At 39.6% G+C, this 15,290-nt stretch overlaps 1 protein-coding gene across 2 annotated transcripts in view; it reads left to right on the top strand.

Moving 5' to 3' along the window:
- LOC123967496 (potassium voltage-gated channel subfamily C member 1-like) overlaps positions 1-15,290 on the top strand; it is a 127,399-nt gene that overhangs the window by 78,978 nt on the left and 33,131 nt on the right. The window contains exons 4-5 of one of the 2 annotated variants that reach the window (XM_046043605.1): positions 4,369-4,581; positions 4,855-5,246. In XM_046043605.1, the coding sequence (XP_045899561.1) occupies positions 4,369-4,581; positions 4,855-4,940 (299 nt within the window). In that variant the 3' untranslated portion in view covers positions 4,941-5,246. Of the gene's footprint in view, positions 1-4,368; positions 4,582-4,854; positions 5,247-15,290 lie in introns of those variants that run through there. The other variant, XM_046043606.1, reaches the window with a different exon arrangement.

Raw genomic sequence — 15,290 nt, 5'->3', positions numbered from 1 at the left:
TTGTCTCTGTACTGGTTTTATTAGATCTTCGTGCTGCATTTGATACCATTGACCATCAGATCCTATTGCAGAGACTGGAACATTTCATTGGCATTAAAGGAACCGCTCTAAGCTGGTTTAAGTCCTATTTATCAGCTCGATTTCAGTTTGTACATGTTAATGATGAGTCCTCCATGCATGCCAAAGTTAGTCATGGAGTTCCTCAAGGATCTGTCCTCGGACCAATCCTCTTCACTTTATATACAGTATGCTTCCTTTAGGCAATATTATCAGGAAACATTCCATAAGCTTTCATTGTTATGCAGATGATACTCAGTTATAGCTATCGATCAAACCAGATGAAACTCATCAGTTAGCTAAACTTCAAATGTGCCTTCAGGATGTTAAAACCTGGATGACCTGTAATTTTCTAATGTTAAACTCAGATAAAACTGAAGTTATTGTTCTGGGGCCTAAGCACCTCCGTCACGCATTATCTAAAGATATAGTTTCCCTTGATGGCATCACCCTGGCCTCCAGCACCACTGTGAGGAATCTTGGAGTTATCTTTGATCAGGACATGTCGTTTAAGTCTCACATTAAGCAAATTTCAAGGACCGCCTTTTTTCACCTACGTAATATTGCGAAAATCAGGAACATCCTGTCTAAAAATGATGCAGAAAAACTAGTCCCTGCATTTGTTACTTCTAGGCTGGATTACTGCAATTCTTTATTATCAGGCTGCTCGAAAAAGTCCGTTAAGACTCTTCAGCTGATCCAGAATGCTGCAGCATGTGTTCTGACAGGAACCAGGAAAAGTATTTAAAAAATTAAAATTATTCTTACCTACAAAGCTCTTAATTGTCAGGCACCATCTTATCTTAAAGAGCTCATAGTACCTTACTACCCCACCAGAGCACTGCGCTCCCAGAATGCAGGGTTACTTGTGGTTCCTAGAGTCTCCAAAAGTAGACTAGGAGCCAGAGCGTTCAGCTATCAAGATCCTCTCATGTAGATTCAGGGCCCAGTTTGGGTTCAGGAGGCAGACACCATCTCCACATTTAAGAGTAGGCTTAAGACTTTCCTCTTTGATAAAGCTTATAGTTAGGGCTGGCTCAGGTGAGTCCTGAACCATCCCTTAGTTATGCTGCTATAGGCCTAGACTGCCGGGGGACTTCCCATGATGCACTGAGCTCCTCTCTCCTCTACTTTCTCTCCCTCTGTATGCAACCTCATCCCATTAATGCATGTTACTAACTCGACTTCTCCCCTTTCCCGTAGTCTTGTGCTTTCTCGTCCCTCTCCTCTCTCACCTTATCACTTTCTGCAGGTGTTTCTGGCTCTAGAGCTGTAGAGTCTGGATTTGACCTGATCTGAGTCACCTGTTATCCCCATGTTCCTGCTCTACACCCTCTGCTACTATTCTTATTACTAGTCCTGTTGTTATTATTATTATCATTAACATTACGATTATTATCAGGAACATTACTATAAATATTTGTACCATCATTCATTCAGTCTGTACCAACATTATCTTTACTGTCTTTACTGTTTCTGCCTCTTAAAAGGAAGTTTTTCCTTGCCTCGTGTAGTGCTTGCTCTTGGTGGGAACTGTTGTAAATAGCATCATAGAGTACGGTCTAGACCTGCTCTTTTATGAAAAGTGCTATGAGATAACTGTTGTTGTGATTTGGCGCTATATAAATAAAATTGAATTGAATTGAATTGCAACACCAATTAAACTGTAAAAAACTGTAAAGCTAAAGCCCACACTCCATTAACAACTCTCTCCTGACCAACAAGCTGAACTACTTCTACTGTCTGTCCTGACACCATCCATAGTCACCCCACCGATCAGCCCCAGCCCACCAGCTCCTCCTTCCCTTCTTGAGAGGGGGCCAGCTCCACTTCCCACCCTCTCCATCTCAGAGGGGGTGTCAACAGGCTATTCAGGATGCAGAATCCAGGCAAAGCAGCTGGGCTGGATTGTGTCTCCCCATCTACCTTTGAAGCACTACGCCGATCAGCTGTCTCCGGCATTCACGGACACCTCACTGGAGCTATGTGCCAGCCTGCTTCAAGTCCTCCACCATAATTCCTGTCCCCAAACAACCAAAGACCACAGGACTTAATGACTACAGATCCATTGCCCTGTGGTAATGAAATCCCCTGTCCTTCGCCTACAGAGCCAACAGGTCTGTAGATGATGCAGTTAACATGGCCATTCACTTCATCCTCCAGCACCCGTACTCCTAAGGAACCTACACCAGGATGTCTGTGTTCCTGTCTGTCTCCAACTTCCAGACCATCAACACCAGTTCAGCTCCTTAAGTTTGCCAAAGACAACACCCTCATTGGGCTTATCTGTGGTGGGAATGAGTCCAACTACAGCTGGGAGATTGACCATCTGTTCACCTGGTGCAGCCAGAAATAGCTGACAGTGGAGACAGACAGGCAGTGGACTTCAGAAAGAGCCCAGCCAGGAACATCAACTCCCTTACCAACAAAGCTCAGCAGAGGATGTACTTCCTGCAGTAGCTGAAGAAATTCAGCCTAGCAAAGACAATTTTGGCGTACTTCTACACCACCATCAATCACCTCCTCCATCAACCTCGTAATTTTTAGATGTCTTTATCTTTATTATTGTTGCACACCTAGTCGTCAAAACTAATTCCCTGAATGTGTAAAAACAACTTTGTCAATAAATCTGATTCTGATTCTGATGATTACAGCTTACGGCTCATAGAAATCCATATTAGATTGGACACCACGTCTGCGGTATTATGGAAGCCCAGGTTGTTTTGATAGCTGCCTTCAGCCTGACTGTATTGTTGAGTGTGGTTGCTTGACAATCCCTTTAAGGCTGCGGTCTTCCCTGTTGCTTGTGCACCTTTTCCTACCACACTTCTAACTTTCCATGAATGTGCTTTGAGACAGAACTCTGTGAACAGCCAGCCCTTTCAGCAATGACCTTCTGGGGCTTAGCCTCCTTGTGGAGGGTGTCAATGAGTGTCTTCTGGACAACTGTCAATTCAGAAGTCTTCCCAATGATTGTGGTTGTGTGTACTGAATCAGACTGAGAGATTCTCCGGTCAACATTTCAGCATTATACATCCTTTCTTTTAATATTATAACATTTTTGAATATAGATTTTTGATTTACGTGACCTGTAAGCCATAATCATCAAGGTGTAAACAAAAAAGGCCTGAAATATTTCATTTTATGTGTAATGAATCTAGCATATATGACAGTTTCATGTTTAAAAAAAAATCACTTTTCCACAATATAGTAATTTTATGAAATGCACCTAAAAACTACATTGTTAGGTTTAGGAAAACATGGTTTTTGGGTTGAAATACGTACATTGTGTGACAGGGTTACATTGGAGTTACCTGCCCAGGGCGTCTTCTTATATGGACCCTGAAGGGTACTTTGTGTGCAAAATACCAATGCTTTGTCAGGCTTTCTCAAAGCGTTGGCATTTGATGCCCTGGGATGAGACTGTGCTCGTCTTCCATTTTGAAAATGTGCTACATTATCCCTATATATTTGTGTGTGTGTGTGTGTGTGTGTGTGTGTGTGTCCACCCCTCTGGCCGGCATTTGTAACTATTGAGCAGTAAATCATATCAGATTAGATTTTACAGCTGTGTTGAAAGCCACAAATACTGCCTCCTCTGTAGCATCTCCTCTTTTGTGTATGTTTGCAGCACAGTATATATTTTCATTCTCTTTCTGCCACTCCTTTATGAAGTCTCTCTCATTCATTGCTGTTAAATGGTGTGTGTGTGTGTGTGTGTGTGTGTGTTTGCATGTCAGCAGCCTGCTCTGCTACAGTGTGTTACTCATGTGATCAGAACAGCTATCAGTCACTAACAATCCTTTATACCCCTCTCCCTCTTCTCTCCACTTTCCCTCTATCATTTCTCCACCCTCCTTTTACCATCTTTCATTTTGTTTTTACCTTTAATTGTTTTTCTGTTGCCACTTGTCTTTCGCCTCCTGTTTTTTGGCTTCTCCTCCTTCTCTTCTCTCCTGACCATTAATATCTTTCTTCCCTTCCCCTCCTCCTCACTCTCTCTCAACTTTCCCCATCCCATCTCCTCTCCATGTCACCTCTCCTTTCCTCTCCTGGTTCTATCTCTCTCTCCTCACCTTTTCTCTTATCATCTTCTCCCATCTCATCTGCATGTTTCCTCTCTCTCTCCTTTCCTTTCCTCTCGTCTCGTCTCCTCTCCTGTTTTACACTCTCACCTACAAATTTTCATTCCTCTCTCCCTCCACCATTTCTCCATTTCTGTCCTCTTCTGTCACCTCCACACCAATGAATGTTTTTTTCATTTCTCTCTTTTTTTTTTTAATCTCCACTACTACCCCCCATCTCTCCCAGATTCCAAGCAGAATGGAGACGCAGCAACCAATGCGGCGGCCCTGGCCAATGAGGACTGCCCAACTATAGACCAGGTCCTCGGGGACGAGCGTAGCCCGGCCACCGGGGGCCTTGGCTCCACCACCAGCCGTGAGCGCTACCCACATGACCGGGCTTGTTTCTTGCTGAGCGCCGGGGAGTTCCAGCGCACAACAGACGGGAACGTTCGGAAAGGTAGGAGGGCAGAGGGGGGGATGAGGAGGAGCGTGGGATACTTGAGTGATAGCAGTGAGCTGTCTCTTGATGCATGGTCCTGAATGATATGTGCTTAAAAACATCAAAACACATTTGTTCCAAGCGTACACATACCCAGTTACACGCAAAATAATCGCAACACATAATATGTGATACAATATTAAAAAATACATCCAGGTGCTTACATGTGTTCATTGTATTGTGTCCACAATGATTCTTCTCATTCACACCTTCAAACTACATCTGTTGTAGAAGAAGTCCCCTTCATGCATATCCTGCATCTGTACTGCAGAGGTACTGCAGAGGCTGCCGCAGCACCAGGATTTACTCTGCTGTGACACAAGTGTTTTTTTGGTGAATGTGGTGAAAGAATGCAGTACTCTTTTCTGCAGACGATTCATTACTGAGGTGGATCCACAGTCACTCAGCAACACTACATGCAAGATAACATTGGTTTTGTTGGTGTATGCTGAATTCTGTGTTCATCATAGCTGATACAGTTGCATGTGTTACTGTAACATACAGCTAAACTGTTTCATTTCAAAACACTGTCTTTTATTGGTATTATAGTGTTACCTCAGTGATTCCCAACCTTTTTTGTGTAAGGTAACCCCACGGTCCTGTCAATTAAACTTATCTACACCCCTTCATTGATCACACCAATCATGTAATAAATGTATAACACTGTTTATTATATAAAGTTTATTATACAATTTAAGTGTTAAGATTGGTTTGGTCAGCTCAACTACTACCATACAAAGCTGATGTTCCAACCATTTAACCATTACTTTTGGCTTACCATTTGCAGTGCTGGAACTAACAATTATTTTTATTTTCAATTATTTTCCTGAGAAACTGATTGTCAGGAAATGGTGACAAATGTTGATTCTTGTTTTCCAAAATCATCAGTGGAGTTCCTCAAATGTCATTTTGTCCATAGCCCAAAGTTATTTGGGAGTTTACTGTCATACAGGATTAAAGAAACACAAAATATTTACTTAAGAAGCTTAAATCTTTTTTTCCTTAAGAAATTACTCAAACCAATTATCAAAATAGTTGGCAATTTATTGAATCTAATAGTTAACAACTAATCAACTAATCAATTGCTAATCAATTTGTTAGCAATTTAGTTCAACCACTTATCCGTTACCTTTAGCTACCTGTTTAGACTTACTTGCTCGCTTTTCACACACTCTTATATAACTGCAACAGGTACAGTGGTGTTCAGTTGTTACAGTTGCCTTATGTGGATATATTCTTTTAATAAAATAATAAATTATGTTTTTTCAAATGAGTTGTGCCATGTTTTCAATCTTTACACGTACCCCCTAGCAACTTCACAAGTACCCCCTGGGGTACGAGTATCCCTTGTTGGGAATCACTGTGTTACCTGTAATACTTGATACAAAGAGGTATTAGAATACAGACAACATTGTTGGTGTTCTGTTTTTTTAATATCAACAAATCCCATGAAAAGACAAAAGAAGACTAGCATCAGGTGTTTGTTTAAATGGCGTGAATTACGTATGTTCACCATCTAGTGGCCTTGTGAACATGACATGTTGTTAGGATATTAGCGCTGCAAAGGGAGGAGGTCAGAGTGGGTCAACACATTGTGTAAAAGGACTACAAAATATCCACGCATTGCTGCCTCATTTCCAAAATTTCTTCTGGACTATATATCAATCATATTTCACTGACTTTGATTTAACTGCAGCAAGCGCAGTAACAGTATTTCATGCTGCTAACACTGCTCTGTGTAGACACAAGACAATTTACCCTCCACCCGTTTCCATTCCCTCAAACTCATTTTTTATTTACTCAGCACCTGCACATTATGTAATGTTCAATGGATCATAATGTCAGTAGTTCGCTCAGCCCATCGCTTTGGTTGAAATTGAAATAAATCTAAATGTCTATACAGGCGGTGGTGATGGTACAGTGGATAAGACACATGCCCTTGGCATGGGAGACCTGATTGATTAGCACTGTGACACATCCACCAATGTGTCCCTGAGTAAGACACTTAACCCCTAGTTGCTCTAGAGGCTTGCGACCTCAGACATATTTAGCAATTGTCTTTGGATAAAAGCGTCAGCCTCAGCTTTGTGTTTAGTGCTAATTAGTAAATGTTCAATGCTCAACTAAGATGGTGAACATGGTAAATTTATACCTGCCAGATATACGTAAGTATGTATGCAAGTAAAATAATACATTTTTTACATACATACAGTTTTTAGCTAACGTTAATCAAACAGTAGGAAATTGATGACTAGTTTCATTTGATGATTTATACACACGTGGCGCTATAGTGAGTATTTCTATCTGTTATCTGTTATATGGGACTGAGTCAAAATAAACCACAGTGCGTGTGTTAGTGGTTATGAAAGAACATGTCATGCAGTTCAACAATGTGGTCACTGATGTGTTTTTAATGGTATTTGAACAACAAAGGTACTCTATGACACTGACACAAAGAAATTTATTTTAGAGAGGATTTATATACATACAATATTGTTAGTAGGATATATTTATTGTTAATTCTGCTATTTTATGGGATTTGATTGGCAATAAAAAAAAATACAGAATGTCTCCAGCCTCATTTTTATCTAAAATTGTGTGCTTACTGGAACTTTCTTGCAACATTTTAATGTTACAAAAGTCTACATTTGTTTCTGTATGTCTTGTTTTGAAATGAAACTTTGTAAATGTGCAATATTATGAATCTGATCTGGCAGAAAAACAGATCAGATGAGTGTCATTCTATTCTCAGTAATAACATCAGGCGTCTTCATTTTATTTTGCTTTGTCTGTCTCTCACTCTGTCTCTCCACCTATCTCACTCTATTTAATTTTTTTTCTCACTGTTACTGTAATTCAGTAACTCTTCATTACTTCCCTTTCTCTCTCCTACCCACACTCTGTTCTTCCTAATTTCTGCTTTCACATTTCCTTTTCCTACCTCCTCTATTGCCTTTCCATTTTTCCTTGACCCTATTTTCCAACAGCTTCTTCTTCTCCCTCAGTTTTCCTTTCCTATTTCATCTTCATTTTCCCACTCTCTGTCTGTCCTCTGTAATGTTTTTTTCCATATATTCCATTCATTTTCTCTCCCTTTCATCGTGCCTACTGCCACTTTTACTACTAATAAAACTAAAAGAATTAATTTTGTTCACCTTTCACCTACAAAAATACACACCCAGACAGATAAGAGTCCAGCAGTGTGACATCCTCCATGGGAGAAAGTCAAGCCAGACAATAGGAGCTCAGTGTTAACTCCAGCTTCTCAGAGGTAACACAAGACAGTAAAAAACACTTATTAATACAACCTCACTGGGAAACTTGAATTTCTCTGTGGAAACCAAAGCTATTAGAATATATTAGATTAAATTAGACTAAAATGGGCTCAATAAAACTAGACTGGGCAATATTACATTAGACTAGAGTAGAATTGGTTAAAATAGATACCACTTGTCTGGACTAAACTAGATTACATTGATCAGACTTCATTAGATTAGATTAAATTTAGAATACACTAAAATCAGTCAAATTAAACTAAATTACAGTAGATTTGAGATAGATAGATTGGACCAGACCAGATTAGATTTAATGAGATTATACTTGATTAGATAAGAATAGAAAAGAGTATAATACTAGACTGGACTAGACTAGATTAGACAACACTGGACAAGACTAAATTTAACTAAATTAGATTAAATTAGATCAGACTTGATGTGACTAATTTAAAAAATAATTAAATTATTACACTATTCTAGACTCAGTTTGATTAGACTTTATTGGACTAGACTAGACTAAACCAGATTGCATTAGATTATTGCATTATAGCTTTATTTGTTGCATCAGTCTAATTCATTTCAGTATGTTACTGTGCATTTATCAGACTATAGCAAAAAAGTAAACAGAAGACGACATCCTTTGAATTTGATAGGAGATAATAGAGCATACTGCACATGCCCAGAATGTGACGTTGCTTTAAAGGAGTTAGTTTAGCGTTTAGCGGTTACTTTAGCAACAAATAAAGCCATGTGTCTTATCAATAAAAATTTCCATCACAACCGGAAAAGCACTTTGTGAGGCATTGTTTTTTGTTTTTGTGTTTACATATGTTTACCTCATTATGGGAAACTTGAGCTACATTTAGTATGAACCTCAGACGTTGTTAATATCCTAGCACCACTTAAACAAATGAACACACTGTGCGAGTCTGTGTGACTAAATGCATGCTCAATGTTTATTAGTCCATTTGCGTGTGTGTGAGAGATAAATGCCTTCCCTCTTTACACCTACAGTATGCTGTAACCACAGGAGAATAGGTCATGGGGTCAGAGTGAGTTGAAAGGTTACAGCTCACAGTCCAGGTCCATGTCTGATGCGTGCTGTTGCTGTTATTAGTTGGCTGTTGTTGTGTTACTGTCTCCTTCCCCAGGTTGTGTCAGGTCATGCATTTGTACTTTGCCTCTTGTTGGTCTGTGTCACACTATCCATCTGTCTGTTTGTCTGTCTGTTTCTCTATTTTTTCTTTGTTTGTTTGTTTGTATGTCCATCCTTTTATGTGTGTCTGTATTTTGTGTGTAGCTGTCTTCCCTTCCTCCTGCTCCTCCTCTTCCTCCTCTTTCTCCTCCTCTCACCCGGTCTCTTCTCACTCTGGTACTTACAGACGGGGGTGCCACAAACCAAACACTCACCACCACATTTCTCCCCCAAAAGCACTTTGGCACTTTGGCAAAGTCAACCTGGCATAGGGAAGCCTTTTTCCCAGACTGCTTTTGGAAAAATGGTGCCTGGGCTTTCCATACTTTGCTTTAGGTGTGGACAAATGCAACTAAGCAGTTTTTTGCAGATTCTAGAGTGTAGTTGAGATATTTGTCCTATTAAGATCAATCAATTATTGTCTTATTGCGAATCAAAACCAATATCCCCTTAACGCAGATTGCTGCGAATTTGCATCCCATTGCTTCCATTCAGACAGCAGCAGAGATAGCCTATGTATTCCCCCAATGCCTGTTTGTGCATATTCGATACGTACCTAGGAACCTTTTGCAAGCACTGGTTTCTCATTTATGCCTATTGTCACTAATTTGCATCATACCTACATCATACCTGAATTTATGTATTTTCTATGTTCTATAGACAAATTAATAATCTCCACTTAATTTAGCATCAGCTTTAAAGCAAATGAAAACAAAAATAATACATTTTCATACATAATTGTAAATAAATTCAGGCGTCAAGGGGATATGAAAAGTATTTTGCCCAACATTCTTACTTATTCTCAAAAATATAACCAAAGAATGAACAGAATAGAAATAAAGAAATAATTGAGGATTCAATTAAATGTGTTTGTTTCGGAACGGTACCAGAGTGAAAGTGGCTGCTGTGCACTGGTTGATTCGTTGCCCTACAAGGCCAGTGAGAGGTGATTGCAAATCGGTTGGTTTCCTCTGGAACTGAGCTCAAGTCAGTTTTTCCAGCGCAGCCCACAGAAAGCACTGTTTTGTTTAACAGCAGATTTGGCTCCATCCATTGCATAATTGGATCCTTCAGGGAACAATTTTCTACACCTGACTCACAAAAAGTTTTAAGAAGTTCTAATAGCACTTTCAAAATAAAACTATGTCTTTTGTAGGTTACCCGTGTCTCTGTCAGGCTGGGCTGGAACACTGACTATTGAGGTGTTATGAAGGTCTATATCAGCTAAAGCTAACAAAATAGCTAATGGTTTTCATTCGAAATACAAAATCCCACAAGATGGATCTTGTGGGATTTTGACAAACAGCTGCACTCTAAAAGCTTCACATCCACTGGAAAAACAATTAGCTTACTACATCTAGAAATTTTTTTTGCTTATTTATTTAGGCCCGAGCATGAAACATGTGAGGGAATGTTTTTTTTCTGCAAAGTAATCTTATTTTTGGGGGCCTAAACATGCTCAAAAACTCACCAAACTTTGCACAAAATTCAGGAGTGGCGTAGATTTTCGTATTTTATGGGTTTAGCGCATGGGTGTGGCAAAATGGCTTGCTAGCGCCCCCTACAGAGCAGCCCCCGGACTGAGTTTCACCTACGTGTACGAAATTTTTGTGGTACATGTATCATGTCCAGACATCATTTTTGGCGATTTACACACTTTGTACTTTAACGAACTCCTCCTAGGGAATTAATCCAATCAACTTCAAATTTTTGCTGTGCAGTCTAAACCCACTGACAATTAAAAGTTGTACAAATGGTGAGTTTTCGTGGAATGGCGTGGCCGTTATTCGTAAATAGATGATTCGTCATAAAACAGGAAGTTGCTGTAACTACATGCTCACATCTGTACCAAATTTGGAATATACTATAAAAGTCCCGCCCTGAACACATCCACATGCCAGTATTCACGCAATGTCACAGCGCTGGAAACAGGAAATTACATGTTTTATGCTGTAATGTACTACTCCTAGCAGGTTGGACATATCAACTTTAAAACTGTCCCAGAAAACCCATACCACATTGATGAAGCCATGTTGTAAAACTCTAAACTTTGCAGTTAACAGTGTGACGGTGGTGTGCCGGCAAAGTTTAACTCTTTGCCACGACGCAGGAAGTTGTTATAACTTGACTGTACATACTCACATCTGTACCAGAGTTTACATGTTTGATAAGAGTCCTGCCCTAAGCACATGTACAAGACAACATTCACCCATAGTCATAGCGCCACCTACTGGCAATAGGAAGTGATCTTCAACGTAGCAGCCCCTGCGGCCCGTTTTACCTACATGTACGAAATTTCTGTGGCACATGTATTATGTCATGTTATGTACAAAAAAAGCCTCTTGGAGCGATGCCCTAAACACAACAGGAAGTCGGCCAGTTTGAATTTTATGGTTATTTTTGGATTTTTTACACACTCCATACTTTAACAAACTCCTCCTAAAGAATTAGTCCGACCAACTTCAGATTTCCCCTTTCTACTCTAAAGCCTTTGACGATTAAAAGTTGTACAAACGGTGAGTTTTCGTGAAACGGTGTGCCCATGGTGTGGCATCCAAAATCGATGATTCGCCATGAAAGAGGAAGTTGTTTTAACTTCAGTGTACATGCTCACATCTGCACCAAACTTTACGTGCTTGATAACAGTCCCGCCCTGAACACATCTACATGTTCTACAAGTGCTATGTAGCGGCACAAAGGGGACACAGGAAGTGATGATTAACACCTTTGTGCAGCATCCGAAGCCCGTGGCAAATTCACAGCCACCCTGTCACAGCTCCAGAATCTGCAATGTGGCCGTCTCACACCTTGAAGCGCTACACGTGCGAGGGCCCGCCCAACGCTGCTTGCAGCTTTAATTTTCTTATGTTATCTTTTTACATTTACCACTCGTAAAGTTTTTTGACTAGATAAGTCAAGCACACCTCAAGACTTCACAGTCACACATATTTGAAAATGGTTGCCAGGCTTTTGCTTTAAAAATGCCACCAGGGCTCTCTTCCAATCCCTCTACGACACTTCTCTTTCCTTCCTCCCTTCCCTCTCGCAGACATTATCACAGATTGTGCTGTACTTGGATGGGATTAATTACATATTTTAATGTCACTGCTCTCATTGTAATCCAACACTATCAAATCTCTGGTTGCTATGGGTGGGAAGAACGAAAGACTTGAGCATTTCAGAGGCATTCTGAAAGGGCAGCATTGCATTGTAATGGCTTTTTATTCCTCTTCTTGTTCTGCTTTTTTCCCTAGATCTAGTTCCTTTTAAACAAGCAGTAGGGCATGGGCACAAGCCACTTCTGGTTCAAAAGACAGAAATAGTGCAGATTAAAAGGATATGACTAACAAACAACAAACAAATTCAACAATGCAAAACTCTTCAACATCCACCTTTGCTTCGCGCCTGCCAGATGGATCTCTGTGGTTTGCAGCTTGATCATCGTTCATGTTGTGAAATGCATTGCTTTGACCTTTTGGTGATCCTGGCTCAAGAGCACAAGTCACAGGAGGTCAAACAACTGAGGTATGTATGTAGGTAGGTTTATTGTCACAATAAACCTACCTACCTCAGTTGTGACTGGGGTAGGTAGGTAGGTCCTCAACTGAGAGGACCTTTCTTGCTCTTATACTTGATGTTAGTTTTGGAAATGTGTTTTAAATTACTTTTTCACCTCACTAATTGTTATTTTTGTTTTACAGTTTTTCTCACTCACTTTAGTACATTTCTCAGATCAGAATTGAAATTCTCAAAACTAATTGTTCAACCTCCACATCATCTCGTCACTTGTGCACATCATAAAAGCAATTTCCCATTGTTTTGAACATATTGCAAATGCTTTGACACATTGAAGCAAATGCATGTACAATTGTCTGCTGTTTCCTTGCTTATGTCATGCTGATCACAATGAATTATACCGGTTCTCTGTTGAATAGTCTTACCCCCCAAAACATCTAGGCACAAGTTCATTGCATAAGTTACTGCATGTAAAATGGCTCAACACGTCAAAATCAAAGTTACAGTTTTTCTCAATCGATTTGGCACATTTACTGAAACAAACTTACAATTGTCAAAACTCTGGTACGTGGTACATTCAGTACACTGCTCTGTGTGACCTGCAAGAGGTGATTACTCAATCAAAATAATTACAATTTTTCTCACTCGCTTTAGTATGTTTCTCAGTTGTCAAAATCAAAGTTACAGTTTTTCTCAGTTGCTTTGGTGCATTTCTCAGATCAGAATTGAAATTCTCAAAAGTAATTGTTCAACCTCCACATCATCATCGCACTTTCTCATTGTTTTGAACAAATTGCAAATGACTTGACACACTGACATAAATGATTATGTACAATTGTCTGCTACATTATCAATTGCTTATGTCCTGCTGATCACAATGAATTATACCAGTCTCTGCTGAACAATACACAGTGAGCAGTAATATATATATATATATATATATATATATATATATATATATATAAAACGAATGTTTTTTTCCCCTGAGAACGGGATAATTAATTTACTCGTGATCACAAGATAACAAACCATAGCTGAATACAGGGGCTGGCAGGTGCGTTTCTTTAGGATAATTTCAAAGCAATTACCAGTGTCACTGGTTAGTTCAGTTGGTAGAGCACAGGGCTCAGTTTGATTAGTTTGATTCCTGTTCTTGTTGACTTTCTTTTTCTTCTTTTGTGTGTATTATCCTCTTCAGCAAAATTGTTATGAAGAGATTGAGGGGAATCCAATCACACATTTCCTGACGGCTATTTCAAAAGTTCCGAAAGCCGTCAGGAAATGTGTAACGTTACATGGATTCCCCTGAATGAGAAGGAATTTCCTCTGCCTGGGAATGATGGGGAAATGAAAAGTCCATAGGTTGATGGGTGTGGACCAAGAACGCACAGAGTCCAGCATGTGCTTTACAGTAATGTGAGCATGTGAAACAGTCTTTTCATAAGAACTTTGTTGAAGAGGATTATGAAAAATATAAAAAAGAAAAATTTAGTCTTCAGTGAGAATTGAGCACACAATCTCAAACCTATAAGTCCTATGCTCTACCAAGTGAGCTAACCAACAATACAACAAACCACACTATAATTACCATCATGGTTATCTCGAAATCACGAGAAAATGATGAGTAAAAAAATATTTGATTAGGGCTTCCGTATATATGTGTATATAATAATGTATATATAGATAGACATTCTATACATATCTATTAGAATTTTTGTAAATGTGTCCTGAATTGATGAAGATATCTGTTGTGATGTGGAAGAGAATCTGCGATACAACAGACCGGAACGTCAGCCAAAGGGGTGCAACAGTCCTATCTCTTTCTTTTCTTCTTACAATAACATAACAAATTACAGAACGAACAGTAAAAACATAGCTGTGATTCCTGTCTTCTCTCCTACAATGTATAACTTTGTACTGGTGAAAGTGATATACAGGTGCTGGTCATATAATTAGAATATCATCAAAAAGTTGATTTATTTCAGTAACTCCATTCAAAAAGTGAAACTTGGATATTATATTCATTCATTACACACAGACTGATACATTTCAAATGTTTATTTCATTTAATTGTGATGATTAAAACTGACAACTAATGAAAATCCCAAATTCAGTATCTCTGAAAATTTGAATATTTTAGAATATAACATTTTTAGAAATGTTGGCCAACTGAAAAGTATGAACATGAAAAGTATGAGCATGTACAGCACTCAGTACTTAGTTGGGGCCCCTTTTGCCTGAATTACTGCAGCAATGCGGCGTGGCATGGAGTCGATCAGTCTGTGGCACTGCTCAGGTGTTATGAGAGCCCAGGTTGCTCTGATAGTGGCCTTCAGCTCTTCCGCATTGTTGGGTCTGGCGTATCACATCTTCCTCTTCACAATACCCCATAGATTTTCTATAGGGTTAAGGTCAGGCGAGTTTGCTGGCCAATTAAGAACAGGGATACCATGGTCCTTAAACCAGGTACTGGTAGCTTTGGCACTGTGTGCAGGTGCCAAGTCCTGTTGGAAAATGAAATCTGCATCTCCATAAAGTTGGTCAGCAGCAGGAAGCATGAAATGCTCTAAACCTTCCTGGTAGACGGCTGCGTTGACCTTGGACCTCAGAAAACACAGTGGACCAACACCAGCAGATGACATGGCACCCCAAACCATCACTGACTGTGGAAACTTTACACT

The sequence above is a fragment of the Micropterus dolomieu genome, linkage group LG02 (genome assembly GCF_021292245.1).
Source record: "Micropterus dolomieu isolate WLL.071019.BEF.003 ecotype Adirondacks linkage group LG02, ASM2129224v1, whole genome shotgun sequence".
NCBI lineage: Eukaryota > Metazoa > Chordata > Actinopteri > Centrarchiformes > Centrarchidae > Micropterus > Micropterus dolomieu.
The sequence above is the reverse complement of the archived record's forward strand: the minus strand, read 5'-3'. Positions and strand labels throughout refer to the sequence as shown.